Source organism: Ovis canadensis, chromosome 7, assembly GCF_042477335.2.
Source record: "Ovis canadensis isolate MfBH-ARS-UI-01 breed Bighorn chromosome 7, ARS-UI_OviCan_v2, whole genome shotgun sequence".
Classification (NCBI taxonomy): Eukaryota; Metazoa; Chordata; class Mammalia; order Artiodactyla; family Bovidae; genus Ovis; species Ovis canadensis.
In genome coordinates, this window is record NC_091251.1 from 61322065 (window position 1) to 61347090 (window position 25026).

A 25026-nucleotide genomic window follows, 5' to 3' on the forward strand; every position below is an offset into this window, starting at 1 on the left:
CCAAGAACTGCACATATCAGAGAATATGAAGAGTAACATAAAAAATTTTATTTGGGGGAGAGCAAATTAATTTTAACACGAATTTCTTACACCTTCACCCAGGTCTACACTGGGAAAGAATGAAGATTTAGTGTCATTTTCAAATGAACCTGATAAAAGCATCTTTAGTTTGATATACAAAGAACCAAAAGCATTTTGGGATTTGAGTACCTTCTTAAATAATGAAACTGAACCAAGAGCTTTATGAGTGCATGCTTCCTAGCAAAACGTACACAGAGTGATTTTTTAAGATCTAATTGATAGACAATACACATTCTGTACTTTAATATTATCCAATTGCTCTTAAATGAGAAATATCAAGTATAATCCTCTTTGTTTCCTCTCTAGCATTTAGCTACTTTGTTTTCATGTACATATAGCAGATTTCCCAAGGTAGTATAAAGGAGTTTTAGGATTTTCTAGGAGAAGGCAATGGCACCCCACTCCAGAACTCTTGCCTGGAAAATCCCGTGGGTGGAGGAGCCTGGTAGGCTGCAGTCCATCGGACATGACTGAGCGACTTCACTGTCACTTTTCACTTTCATGCATTGGAGAAGGAAATGGCAACCCACTCCAGTGTTCTTGCCTAGAGAATCCTAGGGATAAGGGAGCCTGGTGGGCTGCCGTCTATGGGGTCGCACAGAGTTGGACACGACTGAAGCGACTTAGCAGCAGCAGCAGAAGCTGTAGTTCCCCCCACCCCACGTAGTCATGGAGCAGGTTTTCATCACTACAGACTCAGGAAGCAACTTTTTCTTCCCCTTAGAATCATAAATTGTGAACTTGACACTTTTTTTCTTTATGAGGATTCATGCTGTGAACTTCCTGAACACTATTGGTATGTGTTTAAACTAGTTACTTAACCTCTCTTTGACTCAGTTGCATCATCTGTAAAATGGGGGTAATATAGTGCTTACTTCATTGGGTTCTAATTGAGAGCAAAAGCACTAATTCATGGTAAAAAATTTAGAACATTTAAGTTACTATTTTAATGTGTTTATTATACTTAATATCATATAAGTTTTATTATTACTATTTTTTCCAAGGACCCAATCAGAAGAGTGGAAGTCTAATTAATATTGGCTCAACTATTTTATCTTACATATGCAGACAGAAGTTGGTAATTAATCTGGTTGACTCACACCCTACACTGTTTTCTGATGTTGCTTGTCTTGGAACAATTCTAAGTTATCCTTCTGGTGTCAGCCACATCCCAAACCATCTCTTTCCCTTGCATGAAACTATCAAGTCCTCGTCAAGTGGATGTACATTTCCAACATCCTAGATCATTTTTGGCTGCACCTAATACAAATGCCAAGGTCTCCTCTAAGAACAATGAGTGAGATTGTCACAGTACAGCTTCTGCCTTATTTATCTGAATCCTTCCTGTCCCACCTATATGATTCAAACAAACTAAGCACACACCCAGGTCCTTGAAAACAGAAAGAGGCCTATGCATTTGGTGCCGTGGGAAAAGTGCAAATGGCATCACTAGTCCATCCTTCTTCCTCCCACTGCAAATTGAAGTCTTTCTGCTCACAATGGACATGTCTGAGGCTGAATGTAGCCAGCAATGGCTGAGGAGTTGACAAATACAAGTTTCTTGCTAATTCATTATAAGTTTAAAACACAAGCATACATAGTATATAATCTGTTTCTTTGTTGTTGTTGTTGTTGTTTTAGTTCTCCCAGTTTATTGCTACCAACTCATCTCCCTCCATCCCCATGCACACGTGCTCAGTCTTGTAACCCCATGGACTGCAGCCCACCAGGCTCCTCTGTCCATGGACTTTTCCAGGCAAGAATACTGGAGTGGGTTGCCATTTCCTTCTCAACACGTTATCTAATCTTAATATAATAAGTTTGACATTCCTTTTTCCAAAGAGGAGCTTACTCCCTTTCCAAGGGGAGGAAATAATGATATCTGTAGAAAATTTTTCACAAGAAATATCAGCTTTCCTTTTATTAAATTGAAAGAGAGAAAATTATAAGTAAAGCTTTAAAAAAACTTCAACGCAGGCATTTTTATGACCAGTATTGGATGACAGGACAACCAATCAGATATCCCATAGCAAGCCCTTTAAAGCTGCAGAAGTTACACAAGAAAATGTCTCATAACTGAAGGACATGATCATCTAGATTGAAAAGAGTCACCAAGTCCCTTCAAGGGCTTCCCTTGTGGCTCAACTAGTAAAGAATCCGCCTGCAATGCGGGAGACCTGGGTTCAATCCCTGGGTTGGGAAAATCCCCGGAGAAGGGAAAGGCTACACACTCCAGTATTCTGGCCTGGAGAATCCCATGGACTGTATATAGTCCACGGGATCACAAAGAGTTGGACATAACTGAGCAACTTTCAATTTCACCAAGTCCCTGGGAGAGTGAATAAAAAAGATTCATATCAAGGCAATTCATTTTGAAATATCAGGCCACCAAAGATAAAGAGAAGATCCTAAAATCTTCCAGGCTGTTAAAACCACATACAAAGAATCAGAAGTCAGAAGCACATCTTGGTAGTAATATTACCAAGCCCAAGCTCATTCTGCTCACCACATGACAGGCCAATAAACTGGGAGACTCTGTTATTGGAACAAGGAATAATGACTTTAATTAGAAAGCTAGCAGATGGAGAAGATGGCAGACAGCAGCTCAAAAAACCATCTTCCCTCAGTCTTAATTCAGGCAACTTTTACATACAGGAGGGGAAGGGGCGGGGCCCACTATGGCGCCAACCAATGGCTGAGCAGTACCGCTAAGGGCACCAACCAATTGCTGAGTGCCTCTGCAGGACAAGCAGAAAGGTGCAACTCCAGGAAGCGGCTGGTCTAAAGGACCCTGCTTTTGCAGAATGTCCTCCTCCAGCCCTCCGTGGAGAGAGGCATGCAAGCGGCAGAGACCACAGTGGCCATGCAGAGGCAGCGGACATGCCTATTAACCAGGATCACTGTCTGAGGCTACGGGTGCCGTGGGATCAGCTCACCACTGGCCCCAGCAGTCAGCTTGTGCCAACGAGGAGGCCTGGAAGCTGGTGCCCTGGAGCAGAGCTCCCACCTGCCCGCTTGCCTGTGGGTGGGTGGTGGGAGCAGGCTGGCCTAGTGGGCTAGGTGGAGCGGGTCAGCAGCTCCTGCCTCAGCAGAGCACTGAGACTGGCACCAGGGCGGGAGCAGGGAAGGGCCATCACATCTGGGTTCAGGCTGAGGAAGCCACCACCGCAGTAACACTGGAAGCAAGACCGGTACCTGTGAAATCCTGAGAGATGCATGTTTCCACTCTAAACTTCCGCATGCAGATGAGCTATCCATTGAGTCTGAGGGCGAAACAAAGACACTGTCATACCGGCTTCTTCCCACAGATGTACCCCATCTGCACACTTCCTAAGGAATTTACTTAGAAATGCAAACCATGTGAGAAGTAAACCAAAAGGTCACACTATGTACAAAATAGATCAACAACAAGGATTTACTCTACAGCAGAGACCTGTATTCAATATTTTGTAATAACTTATATGGGAAAGGAATCTAAATATATATATATACATATATGTATACATAACTGAATCCCTTCATTATACACCTAAAAAATTAATTAAATAAATAAAAATAATTTTAAAAGAAAGTAACCCAAAAAGAAATAGACATGGGTCCAAGAAGTAGAAAATCCACTCCAAAAGAAAATTCTTAGGATTATGACAAAAGTCATCCCAGGACTGATATCCAGCAGGTCTTATGGAGAGCAATTAGTGCAGACTGAAGCAAGAAGTAGAACATCACAGGGAAGATATTCCCAAGAAAACGAAAGAGAGCTAGAGAGAATGTGTGAGAGAAAGACGAAACAGCTTACCTAGTATGTTTGTACCACAGTGAAGGGAGTTATAATTCTATCAAAAAGTTTATAGATGAATTAGTGAGAAGTGCAAAAAGAACTAAAGCAGTGGCCAAAGAAGGCAATTATTAATATGAAGAGAAGAAAAAAAGTTGTACAACCACACATAGCTCAGCTGTGAACAACAGACATAATATAAACATTGATTACCAGTTTAATCAAAAGCTGGTACATTGCCAAATTGGGAAGATTGGAGGAAAAGCATATGTGGCAGAAAGTCCATAGGCAACTGTGAAAGACCAGGAAACATCATATAAGCAACTTAAAAAAATTATTTTTATTGGAGTATAGTTGATTTACAATGTGGTGGCAGTTTCAGGTGTACAGCAAAGTGAATCAGTTATGCATATACATATATCCCCTCTTCTTTAAATTGTTTTCCTATATATATCATAGAGTATTGAGTAGAGTTCCCTGTGGTATACAGTAGGTCCTTATTATATATTTTATATATAGTCGTGTGTACACACCAATCCCAAGCTCCCAATTTATCCCTCTCTCCCTTCCCCTCCTGGTAACCAAAAGATTGTTTTCTACATCTGTGACTCTGTTCTGTTATGTAAATAAGTTCATTTGTACCATTTTTAAAGATTCCATATATAAGTAATATCAACCAGCCTGACAATCTCTAGGTCCATTTATGTTGCTGGAGCATCTTTGACTTTATAAACTAAGTACATATATTTCTTTGATGCAAAAAAGTTAAAGGAAAAAAACCAGAGTTATGAGGAGAAAATTATAGAGTATTTTTTAAAATACATGTACCTATTATTTTGAAAATCCTCAGGTTATTTATTCGTCTTATTACCTCCTTTCTTCCTAGGACATAATTTCTGTATTTCTATTTCAGACACTTTCAAAATGTGTGGTTAGCAAACCACAGTTCTCCCCTTTGAGAATGGCATTATGAAACCTTTTTCAGAGGACATAAGACACTAATTTAAAAGCCAATTTTGTTCAAAAGAACCTAAACCCATTGACTACATAGTAAATTGTTCCAAATTTATTTTAATAACTTTCTGACAAAAAAATCAGTATATGGCTTTTCCTATCAGTTTTAGCCCATTAAAAATAGGATAGTCAAGGTAAGGCCTATTTTATTAACACAAAACATTTTCCAGATACATAAGAGTATTCATTTAAGGTCTGCGTATGTGTGAATATAATAATGTTTTACAGCAAGGAAAAAGAAGAAAGTTATTTTAGTTAGCTTTTTATAAGCTTTACAAATAACAAAAAGCCAGGGGACTTTTTTCGATTACTCAGATAATGAAAATAATTGCGTTCTGAATGTATATTACAAGCATTATCATGTAGTAGAAGGGCTCCAGAATTCAATGTGAAAGACTTGGGTTCAAATTTTGGCTTCATCTCATACTCACTGGATGATTTTGGACACATCATTTAAGGTTTTTGATTCTTAATTGCTTCATCTGTTGAGAACCTAGACTGTGACAGGCACTATTTCAAGCATGGGGGTACAGTAGTCATGTGCAGTCTATCCCTCATGAAGTTCATCTTTTAAATGGGGAAGATACTAAGCAAGCAAAGCAATATTAGAGTAATGAGGCTCCTGGAGAAAATTAAAAGAGCCATAGGGGGACTTCCCTGGAAGTTTAGAGTCTAAAACTCTGCACTCCCAATGTAGGTCAGGGAAGTAGATCCCACATACCTCAACTAAAAAAAAAAAAAAAAAGATTCCACACGCCACAACTAAAAATCCCACATACTGCAACTAAGACCCTGTGCACCCAAATATATAGATATATATTTTTTAAAGACCCATAGGATAGTGACCAATGGGGAGCAATGTCAGCCAGTTTTAAAAGGAGGGCTATCATGGACTTTCGGAGAAGGCAATGGCAACCCACTCCAGTACTCTTGCCTGGCAAATCCCATGGATGGAGGAGCCTGGTGGGCTGCAGTCCATGGTGTTGTTAGGAGTCGGAAACTACTGAGTGACTTCACTTTCATTTTTCACTTTCATGCACTGGAGAAGGAAATGGCAACCCACTCCAGTGTTCTTGCCTGCAGGATCCCAGGGATGGGGGAGCCTGGTGGGCTGCCGTCTATGGGGTCATACAGAGTTGGACACGACTGAAGTGGCTTAGCAGCAGCAGCAGCACGAGCATGGACTTCTCTGTGAAGCTGGTATTTGATACCAAAGTCGGCTATGTGACGATCTAGGGGAAGAGAATTCCAGGCAGAAGGAACAGCCAGTCAAGAAGGGACTTGGCATGCTCGGAGCTAAGAGAAAGCTGCTGCTGTTGCTGCTGCTAAGTCACTTCAGTTGTGTCTGACTCCGACCCACCAGGCTCCGCCTTCCCTGGGATTCTCCAGGCAAGAACAAGAGAAACCTGGTGCGGCTTAAATGCAGAATGGGGGCAGGGACAGGGAGGTTGTTTACTGAATGAATTCAGAGGGCATTGTGTGCAGGAGCTTGAAAGCAACAGGAAAGAGTTTGAGTTTTATCTGAGAAGAGAAACAAAGGACTGTTTTAAGTAGGGGAATAACCTGATCTGATTTGCTCTGATGGCTGTTCTAAAAATGAATTACAGGAGGGCATAAGAGAAAGCAAAGAAACTAGTTTTAAGCTATTGTGTGTATTGTAACAAGAGATGGCAAGGGTGAACGTCAACATTCTAGGAATCAGCGAACTAAAATGGACTGGAATGGGTGAATTTAACTCAGATGACCATTATATCTACTACTGCGGGCAGGAATCCCTCAGAAGAAATGGAGTAGCCATCATGGTCAACAAAAGAGTCCGAAATGCAGTACTTGGATGCAATCTCATAAACGACAGAATGATCTCTGTTCGTTTCCAAGGCAAACCACTCAATATCACAGTAATCCAAGTCTATGCCCCAAGCAGTAATGCTGAAGAAACTGAAGTTGAACGGTTTTATGAAGACCTATAAGACCTTTTAGAACTAACACCCAAAAAAGATTTCCTTTTCATTGTAGGGGACTGGAATGCAAAAGTAGGAAGTCAAGAAACACCTGGAGTAACAGGCAAATTTGGCCTTGGAATGAGGAATGAAGCAGGGCAAAGACTAATAGAGTTTTGCCAAGATAATGCACTGGTCATGGCAAACACCCTCTTCCAACAACACAAGAGAAGACTCATGGACATCACCAGATGGTCAACACCGAAGTCAGATTGATTGTAGTCTTTGCAGCCAAAGATGGAGAAGCTCTATACAGTCAACAAAAACAAGACCAGTAGCTGACTGTGGCTCAGATCATGAACTCCTTATTGCCAAATTCAGACTTAAATTGAAGAAAGTAGGGAAAACCGCTAGACCATTCAGGTATGACCTAAATCAAATCCCTTATGATTATACAGTGGAAGTGAGAAATAGATTTACGGGCCTAGATCTGATAGATAGAGTGCCTGATGAACTATGGAATGAGGTTCGTGACATTGTACAGGAGACAGGGATCAAGACCATCCCCATGGAAAAGAAATGCAAAAAAGCAAAATGGCTGTCTGGGGAGGCCTTACAAATAGCTGTGAAAAGAGAGGCGAAAAGCCAAGGAGAAAAGGAAAGATATAAGCATCTGAATGCAGAGTTCCAAAGAATAGCAAGAAGAGACAAGAAAGCCTTCTTCAGTGATCAGTGCAAAGAAGTAGAGGAAAACAACAGAATGGGAAAGACTAGAGCTCTCTTCAAGAAAATTATAGATACCATGGGAACATTTCATGCAAAGATGGGCTCGATAAAGGACAGAAACAGTATGGACCTAACAGAAGCAGAAGATATTAAGAAGAGGTGGCAAGAATACACAGAAGAACTGTACAAAAAAGATCTTCATGACCCAGATAATCATGATGATGTGATCACTAATCTAGAGCCAGACATCTTGGAATGTGAAGTCAAGTGGGCCTTAGAAAGCATCACTATGAACAAAGCTAGTGGAGGTGATGGAATTCCAGTTGAGCTATTTCAAATCCTGAAGGATGATGCTGTGAAAGTGCTGCACTCAATATGCCAGCAAGTTTGGAAAACTCAGCAGTGGCCACAGGACTGGAAAAGGTCAGTTTTCATTCCAGTTCCAAAGAAAGGCAATGCCAAAGAATGCTCAAACTACCGCACAATTGCCCTCATTTCACATGCTAGTAAAGTAATGCTCAAAATTCTCCAAGCCAGACTTCAGCAATACATGAACCCTGAACTCCCTGATGTTCACGCTGGTTTTAGAAAAGGCAGAGGAACCAGAGATCAAATTGCCAACATCCGCTGGATCATGGAAAAAGCAAGAGAGTTCCAGAAAAACATCTATTTCTGCTTTATTGACTATGCCAAAGCCTTTGACTGTGTGGATCACAATAAACTGTGGAAAATTCTGAAAGAGATGGGAATACCAGACCACCTAACCTGCCTCTTGAGAAATCTGTATGCAGGTCAGGAAGCAACAGTTATGCCTCTTGAGAAATCTGTATGCAGGTCAGGAAGCAACAGTTAGAACTGGACATGGAACAACAGACTGGTTCCAAATAGGAAAAGGAGTACGTCAAGGCTGTATATTGTCACCCTGCTTATTTAACTTCTATGCAGGGTACATCATGAGAAACACTGGACTGGAAGAAACACAAGCTGGAATCAAGATTGCTGGGAGAAATATCAATAACCTCAGATATGCAGATGACACCACCCTTATGGCAGAAAGTGAAGAGGAACTAAAAAGCCTCTTGATGAAAGTGAAAGAGGAGAGTGAAATGTTGGCCTAAAGCTCAACATTCAGAAAACGAAGCTCATGGCATCTGGCCCCATCACTTCATGGGAAATAGATGGGGAAACAGTAGAAACAGTGTCAGACTTTATTTTGGGGGGCTCCAAAATCACTGCAGATGGTGACTGAAGCCATGAAATTAAAAGACGCTTACTCCTGGGAAGAAAAGTTATGACCAACCTAGACAGTATATTCAAAAGCAGAGACATTACTTTGCCAACTAAGGTCCGTCTAGTCAAGGCTATGGTTTTTTCAGTGGTCATGTATGGATGTGAGAGTTGGACTGTGAAGAAGGCTGAGCGCTGAAGAATTGATGCATTTGAACTGTGGTATTGGAGAAGACTTTCTTGAGGGTCCCTTGGACTGCAAGGAGATCCAACCAGTCCATTCTGAAGGAGATCAACCCTGGGATTTCTTTGGAAGGAATGATGCTAAAGCTGAAGCTCCAGTACTTTGGACACCTCATGAGAAGTGTTGACTCATTGGAAAAGACTCTGATGCTGGGAGGGATTGGGGGCAGGAGGAGAAGGGGACGACCCAGGATGAGATGGCTGGATGGCATTATGGACTCGATGGACATGAGTCTGAATGAACTCCAGGAGATGGTGATGGACAGGGAGGCTGGAGTGCTGCAATTCTTGGGGTCGCAAAGAGCCGGACACAACTGAGCAACTGAACTGAACTGAACTGAACTGATGATGATGGGTGGATTACAATCGTTACAGGGGAGATGGATTGTACTGATTTGGAATATAATGTAAAGACAGATTTAAACTTATCATGAATTAGTTAGGGATGAAGGAAAGAAAAATTCAGTTTAGTCACTCAGTCTTGTCCGACTCTTTGCGACCTCATGGACTGCAGCACGCCACGCCTCCCTGCCCATCACCAACTCCCAAAGCTTGCCCAAATTCATGTCCATCAAGTCGGTGATGCCATCCAACCATCTCATCCTCTGTCAGCCCCTTCTCCTCCTGCATTCAATCTTTTCCAGCATCAGGGTCTTTTCCAATGAGTCAGTTCTTCACATCAGGTGGCCAAAGTATTGCAGTTTCAGCTTCAGCATCAGTCCTCCCAATGAATATCAGGACTGATTTCCTTTAGGATGGACTGGTTGGATTTCCTTGCAGTCCAAGGGACTCTCAAGAATCTTCTCCAACACCACAGTTCAAAAGCATCAATTCTCAATGCATCAATCAAAAGCATCAATTCTTCTTTATGGTCCAACTCTCACATCCATACATGACTATTGGAAAAACCATAGGTTTTACTAGACGGACCTTTGTTGGCAAAGTAATGTCTCTGCTTTTTAATAGGTTGGTCATAGCTTTTCTTCCAAAGAGCAAGCATCTTTTAATTCTGAAGGAAAAAAAAAATTACGGTTTTTTTTTTTTTCAAATCTGAGCAGATGGGTAAATTTTGATGCCATTTATAAGATGGATATATATCTCTGTGGGAGGATCAAGTTTACGGGTAGAAATCAAGAGTTCCATTTTAATCATGTTAAGTATGACATGCCTATTAGACCTCCAAGAAAGAACTATGCTGGAACTATGAGTTTGAACTCTGGGGGAGAGTTTGAGCAGAAGATATAATTGGATTAGCATTAGCATATGGTTGGTACTTCCAGTCAAGGGACCAGATAAGATCATATAGGGAATACTGACAGGCAGATGAGGAATAGTCTGTGTCCTGGAACCAAGCCCTGAGACAAAGGAAAACAAACTATATGCTGGAGTCAACAACCAAGAATCAGAAAGGAGACTGAGAAGGAGAAGCCTGTGTAGATGAAAGAGAGTCAAGGAAGTATGGTGATGCAGAAGGCAGAGGAGTTTCAAGGAGGGCGTTGACCTTGCAGTTAGCAGGGTCAAAACTGCCAAAAAGTTTCAGAAGGCGCCAAAAGAGAATGATGGATGGAGTTCAAAGGAGACCTTGATGAGGGCTGTTTCAATGGAGTCGTGGGGATGGAATCTATTTGAACAAGTTGATGAAAAGATGGGAGATGATTGAAGGAGTGACCACAGACAATGCTTTCAAGGAGGCTTGCAGTGAAGAGGAGCAGAAAAACAGGAAAGTAACCAGAATGACTTTTTATTTTGTTTTTTAAAACAGGAGACATTAGAACAAGTTTCCTTTCTGATAGTGGTGATCCAGGAAAAGATCACCTGGGTGATGCAAGAGAATCATGATTTTAAAATCCTGACAGGACTTCCCTGGTAGTCCAGCTTAACCACTTCCCAACGCAAGTGTGGGATCAATCCCTGGCTGGGGAATTAAGACCCCACATGCTATGGGATGCAACCAAAAAAAAGTAAAAAAAAAAAAAAAAAAGACTCCTAACAGTTGAATAATTAAATAGAAGTCCATTAAATTATATGAAAAACTTCCAGCAAAACTCCCTAACTCTGAACAGATCTATGAAGATTTCTGGGGCTTCCCTGATGTCTCTCCGGGTAAACAATCCACCTGCAATGCAGGAGACACAGGAGACTCAGGTTTGCTCTCTGGGTTGGGACGATCTCCTGGAGGAGGATATGGCAACCCACTCCAGTATTCCTGCCTGAAAATTCCCACAGAGAGGGGAGCCTGGAGGGCCACAGCCCAAAAGGGTGGCAAAGCGTCAGACATGACTGAGTAATCACATGCACGCACGAAAATTTCTGGTGTTTTGTTAGCTTTTTCTCATTGCTTGTTTTTAAGCATTTAAACTTGAGTTTACATGTATCTAGTTTTTTTGCTTTCTGAGAGTTTAACTTTCTTTATAATCCATACTTGTCACAGATAATAAGTCTGTGTCCACATGAGGTATTATTTTGTTGTGATTAAGAGATCGAGTCCTGGCTGCAGATTGGCTTGGATTAAGCCTCAGCTCTGCCACTTGGTAGAAAGAGGAGCCTGGCTGGCTACAGTGCCTGGGGTCACAAAGAGTTGGACACAACTGAGCCACTAAGCACAACACAGCACTGCCACCTGGTAGCTGTGTGGCCTTGACACGCATTAACGAAAATCTCTGAGCTTTGGGGGTATTTTCTATCCTTAATAATAATACCTAGTTCATTAGGTTATTCTGAGCTTAAATAAGCAGCTATATGAAAAGTGTCTGGCATGTAGTAGGCATTCCATAAATAACAGCTAATATTATCATTACCACCTAAGCAAACAAACAAAATTAAAAAATATTCATGTAGTTAAAATATTTACGATTTTCAGAGTTAATAATTTGCCTAATAAATTCAATAAATGACAGAAATTTTTTCCTGAGTCACCCAAGTAATCTTTACTTTCATACAGCTTTGAAAAGGTAAGTGTTAATTGTTTTGGGGAGTAGACAGAGATGCTTGCACCAAGCATGAGTGTATACTGTACACTTTAATACATGAGTGTATACTGTACACTTTAATACATGAATCACACACTTGCAAATGCTTGATTTTATTTTCATGAATTTTACCTCAATTTTTTAAAAGTGTGCAATGAATACCTCCTATGTGCAAAGCACATACTATGTGCCTCTATCTTATTTTGTTCATGAAAATATAGCCACAATGTGGGCTTCCCTGGTGGTGCCTCAGATGGTAAAGAATCTGCCTGCAATGCGGGAGACCCAGGTTTGATCCCTGAGTCAGGAAGTTCCCCTTGAAAAGCCACAAAGAACTTTCTTTTCCTTTATTGGTCAAGAACATCAAATTAAAGCAGAGATGGATGAAAATAGGTGGATGGATGGGTAGATGGATGAGTACAAGATAGACAAGAGACAGACAAATGATCAGGGTTTCGTGGTTTAGAGAGTCTATCCCCAAAGAAAGAGCTTAAAGACCTCAATATTTTTTCCCAGGCAGGACCAAAGGCTCCAGATGTTAGCTAGAAATAAACACGAGGGATAGTCAAGCATCAAAGTCCAAGAAGGGCACATTTTCAAACAAGGATTTAGATTGATGTTTTCGATAAGAGCTAAAATTCAGAAGGGGATCCTGCAAGGAAAGGAGACTGGGAAGAAGTCTCAAGCAGCACCAGGGAGAGCTCCCAGCCAGTAGGCATTTCTGCCTGCTAAGAACAAGCTACCCATTTTCCTCCAGAAACTCAGGTCTTCCTCAGCTTGTTCTGCTTTCAGTACAGGGCTATCCTTAAATGGAAAGGGAATCCACGGAAGAGGGAATATATGTATAACTATGACTGATTTACTTTGCTGTATAGCAGAAAGTGACACAGCAGTGTAAAACAGTTATACTCCTTTTTTTTTTTTTTTTTTTAAATAAGAGGATTTTATTGATGGCATTTTTATTGTCTTCATAATAAAATACGAAGCTCAAAACTGGATCACTTGGCCCTTTCTCTTCTTATCACCTCCCAGCTCAAAATGCTTGCATCTCTTAATAGCCAGCATTCTCTTTGATCTACAGTTGGGCTCAACACATTCAAGCCTCAGTACAATCTTCTTTGTAGTTTTAGCCTTTTTCCGGAAAATCGGCTTAGTCTGCCCACCATAGCCACTCTGTTTCCTGTCATAACGCCGCTTTCCCTGGGCATACAGAGAATCCTTGCCCTTCTTGTACTGTGTTACTTTGTGGGGCTGATGCTTCCCACACTTCTTACAGAAAGTCCGGCGGGTTTTTGGAACATTCACCATGTTTGCGAGAGTGATACCAGCACAGAAAGCTTTTTTTTTTTTTTAATGGCAATTAAAAACAAGAAAAAACTGGGTCATCTAAAACTTAAGGACCTTTCTGACCTCCAGCCCTAGGGACCACATCTGCTTGCACACAAGCAATTTCAGTCAAGCTTTCAAGGACCTGCTTCTCCACAGAGACTTAACTCTATTTAGAACATTGATACCCAAAGTCTGGTCTGTGCACCAGGAGCACCAGCACCATTTCTGTGTTAGAATGGAGATCCACAAGCCTATGAAACTGAATCTTCATCTTTACAAGATTCCAGTTGATTCACATGTATCTCAAACACTGAGAAGCATTTGTCTGGCAAACACAACGCCACCAGAATCAGACTCTTGGAGACCTTTGTTTTTTTCCCCTGGATAAGAAACAGTGGTTCAAGAGGCAGGAACCCTGGTCATTGGAACCGCTGGAAAAAATCTAGAATTTTGTGTTCAAAAAGAATCCTAGTGATGTCTTGTCATTTGGAATTTATAAGGAATATCTATTTGATTATATAATAACTCATATAAACCACCAGGAAGACATGTGATTAAAAGGAAGAAACAAATGGGAAAATTCTCTCTAGGCTGATATTCAGCATGCAACAATATGCAACAGATATTCAGTACGAAACATGTTTATTTTTCCATTAAACTCAGCTGTACTAATGTAAGAGACTCTCCAAAAATATCAGTTGCTATTTAGCCTCCCTTGGTTAAGAGTTGTTTAATTTTTCTATAGACAATTGAGTTGATTCTCATCACCACAGAAGGGAGAACAGAGTGTCATAAAGTCACAGAAGGACGTCCCCACTTACACATGGTCACAGTGCTATAAGAAGGGGACACTGTGACTAAGGGCATGTTCTGGTCATATAAACTTAGAGGGATATGATGGGGATTGCCAGAATCAGAATCAGAAGTTGTATAAAGTGATGTGTTTGCTGCTTGTGTTTGCTTTTTGCATTTCAGTTTCCCAGCAGGAGCATTTTTGTCCTGTTTCTTAGACGTCAGTCCCCAAGGAGTGATGCTCCGTTTTTATCTTGCAATGGATTTTCTAGGTCATCATTTCAGGGAAACTCTCTGTGAATCAATCAAATATGCACCAGGCACTTGCTCTGAGTCCAGTTCCAGGCTGGGGAGTGTGAAGGGGTGAGGGGAAGGGAATTGGGGAGTGAGACTCAAAGTGTGTTTAAGTTCCTCGATTCCTAGCCTTGACAGGTTTCTTGTCTTGCTGGCTAGAGTTAAAATTAAAAAGATATATATACACACACACACAAAACAACACAAACAAAAAAAAAAACAGAAACCATTGGGAAGAAATGAGAGTAATACAGTGCTAAATTATGTGGTTCACACTTTGAGTGCTAGAGAAGGTCAGAAAAGATGGAGTTCTTTTCACCACTATTCCACACTGGCCAAGCTTCACAGCTTGTAAGTGATGGTCCAGTGGTTAAGGCTCTGCACTCCCAAGGCAGGGGGCCTGGATTCAATTCCTGGTCATTGAACTAGATTCCACGTGCCACAAATAAGAGTTCATATGCCACAACTAAGACCTGGCACAGCTAAATAAGTAAATAAAATATTTTTTGAAAGGAATCATTGCAAGAAATGGGCTTTCCTGGTAGCTCAGCTGGTAAAGAATCCGCCTGCAAAGCAGGAGACCCCAGGTCAATTCCTGGGTCAGGAAGATCCCCTGGAGAAGGGATAGGCTACCCACTCCAGTATTCTTGGGCTTCCCTGGTGGCTCACCTGGTAAAGAATCTGCCTGCAAGGTAGGAGACCTGGATTTGATCCCAGGGTTGGGAAGATCCCCTGGAGAAGGGAATGATTACTGACTCCAGCATTCTGACCTGGAGAATTCCATGGACTGTTTATTCCATGGGGTCGCAAAGAGTCGAACACAACTGAGTGACTTTCATCATATTTCATAGAGCAAGAAACATTATTTATTAAAGTTTTCCCTACCTTGCCTCCTGTTAGCATAAATAACATTTGGAGGAAAAAGTAGCTGAAAAAGTGAAGTGGTCCTTATACCAGTCTTGAGGAGCACTTTTGCAACTTATGAGCTATCAACCAGACTACATTCTAACAACCTGTTTCAGCTTTCTTAACTCACTCTTGGGAAGATTAGATTCCAGAGAGATCACAGAACTACTGTGTTTATCCCTGTGAAGTACAGGATATTGTCTTCTAAAAGAGGAAACATTAAGTTACAGCTCATGAGTTTGATGGATTGTGAAAATCAGTTTGGATAAGTTACCAAGCACCTTTTTCCTGCATCAGGGAGGTTTTCTGTTGCCACTGTTCACTGCCTCACCTCTGCAACTAGTCCATCAGCCCAGTCTTAGAACTAGCTCCCAGCTCATATTGTATCCTCAATGTACCATGAAGCTTATACTAGAATGTTCATTTGGTTCCCTGGAAGAGAAAGGCTTAATGCCTTCCTGGTAAAGCAGAATGAGTTTTTGGCTTTTTTTTTTTCCTATAGCTATGTTGATCCCAGAGTAAATTTAACACTTAGAACTTGAGGAGATGATATTTAGAAAACCAAGTAAATATGAAAGGAGAGATGAGGGAATTCCCTAGTGGTCCATCAGTTGGGACTCCAAGCTTCCACTGCAGGGTCACAGGTTTGGTCCCTGGGTCGGGGGACTAAGAGCCTGCATGCTGCACTGCTTGGCCAAAAAAAAGTGGAGAGGGAGATGGCAATGGAGCCACTGACTCGGCATCCACAGAATTTGGGGGATGGGAAACTACTGAATCAAGATGCTGGAGATCTCAGCACTCATCCATTTGGAACTGCAGTGAGCTCCACTCATGCTTTTAACCTCTAACATCTCCAGTTCTGATTTTCCTTTAAGTTATTTCTCAAGATTCTTCAAGGGTAATGACAGGAGCTCCTCCAGCTGCTTCACTACACACTCCCCACCCTACCCCCCGTCAACTCTTTCAGTGATTCTGGGCACATCACTTGGGAAGACACACATGCAGAAGTCTAGGACGGTGGTTTACAGACTCTTCAACTGCTTACAAAGAATTTTGAAAAACTATAAACCCCCACATACATTTTAAATTTGACATCTCAAAATTTTCACCATAAATTCAAATAGTTGCAAAAGATGTAATTTCTGGCACAATAACATTTTAGAACTGAACTGTTCCAACACACTTTGGAATGATTCCAATATCCTCTAAGCACTAAAGCTCTTTGAAATGTACCCTGTAGGGTCATTATAAAGACTCAAGGACTTAAGAGATGACAGTGCCCTGCACATGATGAATACTATGCATTTGCTATGTGTATGTGGTGTGGAGAGAGGTGGAGAGGGGTGGCAAGATTTTAGGTGTTAGTCTTAGGAGGGGTTGTAGCAGGTGATATCGATGTTTCACACCACAGCTCCTCAGCCCATGTTTGAGTTCATGCACTCCTGCGGGTCACAGTTTCTGCTGTGCTGAAGACTTTTATCTCTCACATGGTACACAGCTCTGCTTTGCTGCCAGAGAGCTCTTTCCAGCTCAAAGGAGTTTACTAAACTGATGCTTAGACACAACCTGCAACCTGAGGCCGTTGACTTCCTCAGAGTCAACATTCAACCAATGGGAGACAGGAAGCAGTGGAACAAAGCCCCAGTCCCCCCTTTCCATTCTCTAGTGAGACAACTGTGAAATGTGTTGTACAATTTCCCAGATGGTCCCCCAGCAGGACTGAGCCCAAGTGGTCCACTGTCTTATTAAAACACACATTATTGCAGTTTTTCCTTTCCTGTCTTTTCAAAGTAAATAAATAGATTTTTAAAAAACGTTTTAGAAAAGCAGCCCCATGGGATGGTTGGGCATTGTTCCTGGCTGTATGCTGTCTAGCCTGTTCCATGGCCCTCCCAGAGTTCCTGTAAGCTACAGAATGTCTCTTTATAAATCTATTTCTGCTTAAAGAGAAATCTTTGGTAGTTAGTAACAAAAGGTACAGAAGAATGGTTCTGAAGGAGTAATCATTCTGTCATTTAAGGATACCTCCTCTTTCTACCATTAAACAATTACCTTGAATTTGGTGGCTTATCATGACACAGATTATTATCTCACAATTCTATACATAAGAGGTCCTATATAGATTTCACAAATGGAGGTGTTGGCGGAGCTGCATTCCTTTCTGGAGGCTTCAGAAAAGGCTCCCTTCCATTGTCCTTTCCAGCTTCTAGGGGCTGCCCACATTCCTTGGCATGTGGCCACTTCCTCTACTTTCAAAGCCAGCAACAAAGGGATTGAGTCTTTTTTACATGACACCTCTCTGGTCCTCTCTCTGCCTCCTTCCTTCATTCTGAATAACTCCTATGACTAGATTGGCCCCATCTCAAGATTAACTGACTAGCAATCTTAACTGCACCTGCAACCTTAATTCCCTTTTGCCATGTAACACATTTTAAAGTTCTGGGATCAAGAACATCTTTGGACATCTTGGGAGCACCATTGTTCTACCTATCAGAGCCTCAAGACAGCTTGATCCCCATCTCCCTAACAATGACAGGATCACCTGGGAGGAAGCTATGGCTTCCCAAACCGATAAGTTTCCAGGTCTTTTCCTGAGAAATGAGCACAGCCATCTACCTGTGGCCTAAGTAAGAACTCCTGCATGCAAATAAGGAAGAGCAGGTAATGGCTTAGAACTCTTCAAATTTAGGCTTAAGTAGAGAGATTTAGAATGGTTTGCCTTGGAAACGAACAGAGATCATTCTGTCGTTTTTGAGATTGCATCCAAGTACTGCATTTCAGACTCTTTTTGTTGACCATGATGGCTAATCCATTTCTTCTGAGGGATTCCTGCCTGCAGTAGTAGATATAATGGTCATCTGAGTTAAATTCACCCATTCCAGTCCATTTTAGTTCGCTGATTCTTGGAATGTCAACGATCACTCTTGCCATCTCTTGCTTGACCACTTCCAACTTGCCTTGATTCATGGACCTGACATTCCAGGTTCCTATGCAATATTGCTCTTTACAGCATCGGACCTTGCTTCTATGACCAGTCACATCCACAACTGGGTATTGTTTTTGCTTTGGCTCCATCCCTTCATTCTTTCTGGAGTTATTTCTCCACTGATCTCCAGTAGCGTGTTGGGCACCTACTGACCTGGGAAGTTCCTGTTTCAGTATCCTATCATTTTGCCTTTTCATAAGAGTCCAAAATGCAGTACTTGGATGCAATCTCAAAAACGACAGAATGATCTCTGTTCGTTTCCAAGGCAAACCACTCAATATCACAGTAATCCAAGTCTATGCCCCAACCAGAAACGCTGAAGAAACTGAAGTTGAATGGTTTTATGAAGACCTCCAAGATCTTTTAGAACTAACACCCAAAAAAGATGTCCTTTTCATTGTAGGGGACTGGAATGCAAAAGTAGGAAGTCAAGAAACACCTGGAGTAACAGGCAAATTTGGCCTTGGAATGTGGAATGAAGCAGGGCAAAGGCTAACAGAGTTCTGCCAAGAAAATGCACTGGTCATGGCAAACACCCTCTTCCAACAACACAAGAGAAGACTCTACACATGGACATCACCAGATGGTCAACACCGAAATCAGATTGATTGTATTCTTTGCAGCCAAAGATGGAGAAGCTCTATACAGTCAGCAAAAACAAGACTGGGAGCTGACTGTGGCTTAGATCATGAACTCATTGCTAAATTCAGACTTAAATTGAAGAAAGTAGGGAAAACCGCTAGACCATTCAGGTATGACCTAAATCAAATCCCTTATGATAATACAGTGGAAGTGAGAAATAGATTTACGGGCCTAGATCTGATAGAGTGCCTGATGAACTATGGAACGAGGTTCGTGACATTGTACAGGAGACAGGGATCAAGACCATCCCCATGGAAAAGAAATGCAAAAAAGCAAAATGGCTGTCTGGGGAGGCCTTACAAATAGCTGTGAAAAGAAGAGAGGCGAAAAGCAAAGGAGAAAAGGAAAGATATAAGCATCTGAATGCAGAGTTCCAGAGAACAGCAAGAAGAGATAAGAAAGCCTTCTTCAGTGATCAATGCAAAGAAATAGAGGAAAAGAACAGAATGGGAAAGACTAGAGATCTCTTCAAGAAAATTAGAGATACCAAGGGAACATTTCATGCAAAGATGGGCTCGATAAAGGACAGAAATGGTATGGACCTAACAGAAGCAGAAGATATTAAGAAGAGGTGGCAAGAATACACAGAAGAACTGTACAAAAAAGATCTTCATGACCCAGATAATCATGATGGTGTGATCACTCATCTACAGCCAGACATCCTGGAATGTGAAGTCAAATAGGCCTTAGGAAGCATCACTATGAACAAAGCTAGTGGAGGTGATGGAATTCCAGTTGAGCTATTTCAAATCCTGAAAGATGATGCTGTGAAAGTGCTGCACTCAATATGCCAGCAAATTTGGAAAACTCAGCAGTGGCCACAGGACTGGAAAAGGTCAGTTTTCATTCCAATTCCAAAGAAAGGCAATGCCAAAGAATGCTCAAGCTACCGCACAATTGCACTCATCTCGGTGGCTCAGAGGTTAAAGCATCTGCCTGAAATTCAGGAGACCCAGGTTCGATCCCTGGGTTGGGAAGATCCCCTGGAGAAGGCAATGGCAACCCACTCCAGCACTCTTGCCTGGAGAATCCCATGAAGGGAGGAGCCTGGTAGGCTACAGTCCATGGGGTCGCAAAGAGTAGGACACGACTGAGCGACTTTACTTTCACATGCTAGTAAAGTAATGCTCAAAATTCTCCAAGCCAGGCTTCAGCAATACATGAACCGTGAACTTCCTGTTGTTCAAGCTGGTTTTAGAAAACACAGAGGAACCAGAGATCAAGTTGCCAACATCTGCTGGATCATGGAAAAAGCAAGAGAGTTCCAGAAAAACATCTATTTCTGCTTTATTGACTAGGCCAAAGCCTTTGACTGTGTGGATCACAATAAGCTGTGGAAAATTCTGAAAGAGATGGGAATACCAGACCACCTGACCTGCCTCTTGAGAAACCTGAATGCAGGTCAGGAAGCAACAGTTACAACTGGACATGGAACAACAGACTAGTTTCAAATAGGAAAAGGAGTATGTCAAGGCTGTATATTGTCACCCTGCTTATTTAACTTCTATGCAGGGTATATCATGAGAAACGCTGGACTAGAAGAAACACAAGCTGGAATCAAGATTGCTGGGAGAAATATCAATAACCTCAGATATGCAGATGACACACCCTTATGGCAGAAAGTGAAGAGGAAATAAAAAGCCTCTTGATGAAAGTGAAAGAGGAGAGTGAAAAAGTTGGCTTAAAGCTCAACATTCAGAAAATGAAGATCATGGCATCCAGTCCCATCACTCCATGGGAAATAGATGGAGAAGCAGTGGAAACAGTGTCAGACTTTATTTTTTGGGCTCCAAAATCACTGCAGATGGTGACTGCAGCCATGAAATTAAAAGATGCTTACTCCTTAGAAGAAAAGTTATGACCAACCTAGATAGCATATTGAAAAGCAGAGACATTAATTTGCCGACTAAGGTCCGACTAGTCAAGGCTATGGTTTTTCCTGTGGTCATGTATGGATGTGAGAGTTTTACTGTGAAGAAGGCTGAGCACCGAAGAATTGATGCTTTTGAACTATGGTGTTGGAGAAGACTCTTGAGATTCCCTTGGACTGCAAGGAGATCCAACCAGTCCATTCTGAAGGAGATCAGCCCTGGGATTTCTTTGGAAGGAATGATGCTAAAACTGAAACTCCAGTACTTTGGCCACTTCATGAGAAGAGTTGACCTATTGGAAAAGACTCTGATGCTGGGAGGGATTGGGGGCAGGAGGAGAAAGGGACGACAGAGGATGAGATGGCTGGATGGCATCACTGACTCAATGCACGTGAGTCTGAGTGAACTCCAGGAGTTGGTGATTCACAGGGAGGCCTGGCTTGCTGCTTTTCATGGGGTCGCAAAGAGTCGGACACGACTGAGTGACTGAACTGAACTGAACTGAGAAAGATTTTGGGGTCTTCTCAGGTAACTCGGTGGTAAAGAACCTGCCTGCAATGCAGTAGACCCAGGTTTGACCCCTGGGTAGGGAAGATCCATTCTGGAGGAGGGCATGGCAACCCACTCCAGTATTCTTGCCTGGAGAATTCCATGGACAGAAGAGTCTGGAAGGCTACAGTCCATAGGGTCACAAAGAGTCAGGCACAGTTGAGCAACTAACGTGTTTACTTCTTTCACTTCAGAGAAACTTTTGTATGCGTCTAGGTTTATACGTCCACTAAAATAAGGAAATGACGCTTGCATCCTTAGGTTCATAAAGTGTCATATGGTTTATTCAAATACTGACGACTGCGTTTTGAGGGCCTGGCTAGAGTGCAGTCACCTCCTCTCTCTGAGCAGTCCATTGAGTCCACACCCCAGCCGCCTCCCTCATCAGGCACTCACACTCCAAGCTGCTCTGCACCATACTAGTCACTCCAGGGCCAGACACCAGACAAGCAGGGACAGCCCCTGTGCCCCGGAACCTGCTGAAATCATTCAATTCAGCCAGTGCTAAACCTCGCTTGTTCCTTCTCACAGAATCCACAATAAGGTGCTTGCACATGGTTCTGCTTTTTTATGCCTGTGGCTGGCCCCAGTATTTCCCAGCCCTGGCCTGGCTTCTCTAAGTGGCCCTGGAATGGCTTCTCGTTTCTCCCCAGGGATCTGTGAGTCCAGAAAAACTGTAACACTCTTTCCAGTTGCTCTCATGATCGGTGTCTGGCTTCACTCAAGGTAATACAGTTAAAACACGGGGTAAGTGTGTTTAATCGATTTTTCTCACTTTAAATTTTGATTAGGGCTTCCTCGGAAATCCAATGCAGAGGGCACAGGTTCACCCCTGGTGGGGGAACTAAGATCCCACATGCCACATGGCTGAGCCAAAAAAAAATTTTTTTTAATTGATTTTTCTCTCCACAAACGGTTCAGAAAAGACCTTTCTCACTGGGTTCAAGGCAAATTTTAATACCAAAAAAAGGAAGTCCAGAAATCCCGAGGCAGCTCTGCTGAGGGCACCCAGCTGTTCTCTCACCCCTGATGCTAAGAGATCTGCTCAGGCCACTCCATAGCAGACGGCAGGAAAGAAAGTGCAGGGAAGGACACTGATTGCAAAGCAGGTCTTTGGAACTAGCTTTTGATTGGTCCCCAAACCAGCCTCCAGGGTGGGAACAGGAATTCTGACTGGAAGAGATGGCTCTTCATCACAAAGAACCCAGACTGCTTCTCAGATCCACGACACTCCAGCAAGTCGTTCCAACAAAACTCCCACAGTTCCTTGCCTATCACAAATGCTGCACCATCTGCCCCAAACATCCAACCTTTCGTCTCCACCTTATACATCTCAGGCCTCTTTCCGCTCAGGAGCCCTAACTCTCTCCAACATCATCTCCACACTCAGGGGGCAGCAGAAAGCTAAATCCATGTACACATCTAGGCAACCAGGCCGTGAATTCAAAGCCCTCCCCCGATTGCTCCCCTCCTATCTCACTCTGTCCCATTCTCCCCCTTTCTCTTCCCCAGTGGAGTCTCTTCTCCCTCATTGTTGTCCTACCCACTCAAACAAGGGCAGCAGCAGATTCCAGCCAGAGGCAGGGACCCGGAAGAGACACAGACAAAGCACTTGATTCCTCTGGTGGAGAGAAGTGGAGAGATGGTCACTTTTCCTACACTTGTGTCTGCCCTGCTCTGAAGGAGACGTGCAGTCGTGACAAGTCTGTCATGTTTGAGGACTGCTCTAGAAATCCCCTAAGGGACTTCCCTGGTGGTCCAGTGGCTAAGACTCTCAAGGCAGGGAGTCCAGGTTTGATCCTTGGTCAGGGAACGAGATCCCACATGCTGCAACTAAAACCTGTGTATTGTAAATAAACAAATACTTTTAAAACAAGAAATTATCATTAATGCTTGGAGTAATTTCTTTCCCCTAGTCTTGCTTCCAGCTGAATTCTTACTGGGAATGCCAGTGTTCTCTATGGGAAGATACATACATAACACTATTTCTGCTGAGGACCTAGGTTCATTCTGCTTCTTCTTCCACGCCCCCAAATCCAGCTCTGGGCTCCCCACAACCTCACAGCTCCAGACACCCCTCCCTCCCGTGTGTCCCCTACCCCAGTTACCCTTCCCAAAGCAAATCCTAGCCAGTGTTCTGTGCTCTGTCCTCGCCCCTCCCTACCTGTGGGACTGAGATTTATGTTCATTCGTACAACAGAACTAATTTCTAACTTTCAAGATGGTTTCTTTCTCCCCAACATATGATGTGGGAACATTTCCCAGGTTAATTAGTTACCCATTTCACTGCAGGTCCTGCGTTACTAGAAAATACCTGAAATTCTTTCTCCTTCAGCTACTGTGATGAATTCTCAAAGTCCCATCTCAGATCCTCCTTCCCCTGTGCATGAGTATTTCCTCACCCTGCTTATTTAACTTATATGCAGAGTACATCATGAGAAACACTGGGCTGGAAAAAGCACAAGCTGGAATCAAGACTGCCGGGAGAAATATCAGTAACCTCAGATATGCAGATGACACCACCCTTATGGCAGAAAGTGAAGAGGAACTAAAAAGCCTCTTAATGAAAGTGAAAGAGGAGAGTGAAAAAGTTGGCTTAAAGCTCAACATTCAGAAAACGAAGATCATGGCATCTGGTCCCATCACTTCATGGGAAGTAGATGGGGAAACAGTGGAAACAGTGTCAGACTTTATTTTGGGGGGCTCCAAAATCACTGCAGATGGTGACTGCAGCCATGAAATTAAAAGACGCTTATTCCTTGGAAGAAAAGTTAGACCAACCTAGACAGCATATTCAAAAGCAGAAATATTACTTTGCCAACAAAGGTCCGTCTAGTCAAGGCTATGGTTTTTCCAGTGGTCATGTATGGATGTGAGAGTTGGACTATGAAGAAAGCTGAGCACCGAAGAATTGATGCTTTTGAACTGCGGTGTTGGAGAAGACTCTTGAGAGTCCCTTGGACTGCAAGGAGATCCAACCAGTCCATTCTAAAGGAGACCAGTCCTGGGTGTTCATTGGAAGGACTGATACTGAAGCTGAAACTCCAATACTTTGGCCACCTCATGCGAAGAGTTGACTCATTGGAAAAGACTCTGATGCTGGGAGGGATTGGGGGCAGGAGGAGAAGGGGACGAGAGGATGAGATGGCTGGATGGCATCACCAACTTGATGCATATGAGTTTGAGTGAACTCCGGGAGTTTGTGATGGACCAGGGAGGCCTGGCGTGCTGCGATTCATGGGGTTGCAAAGAGTTGGACATGACTGAGTGACTGAACTGAACTAAATTGAACTAATGGCACCAGATGCAATGATCTTCGTTTTTTGAATGTTGAGTTTTAAGCCAACTTTTTCACTCTCCTCTTTCACTTTCATCAAGAGGCTCTTTATTTCTTCTTCACTTTCTGCCATAAGGGTGGTGTCATCTGCATATCTGAGGTTATTGATATTTCTCTTGGCAGTCTTGATTCCAGCTTGTGCTTCATCTAGCTCAGCATTTCACATAATGTACTTTGCATATCAGAGAAGGAAATGGTAACCCACTCCAGTATTCTGGCCTGGAGAATTCCATGGACAGAGGAGCCTGACAGGCTACCGTCCATGGGGTCGCAAAGAGTCAAAGATGACTGAGCGACTTTCACTCATTTGCTCATTCTGCATATAAGTTAAATAAGCAATGTGAC

General features: G+C 42.5%; 1 protein-coding gene across 1 annotated transcript; it reads right to left on the reverse strand.

Moving 5' to 3' along the window:
* Nucleotides 1–12917: 12917 nt before the first annotated feature.
* LOC138444399 (large ribosomal subunit protein eL42) lies at nucleotides 12918–13295 on the reverse strand. Its single transcript, XM_069597893.1, has one exon. It carries the CDS (start codon nucleotides 13281–13283, stop codon nucleotides 12963–12965), a length of 321 nt encoding a protein of 106 aa, XP_069453994.1. The 5' UTR covers nucleotides 13284–13295; the 3' UTR covers nucleotides 12918–12962.
* Between the last annotated feature and the right edge of the window lie 11731 nt (nucleotides 13296–25026).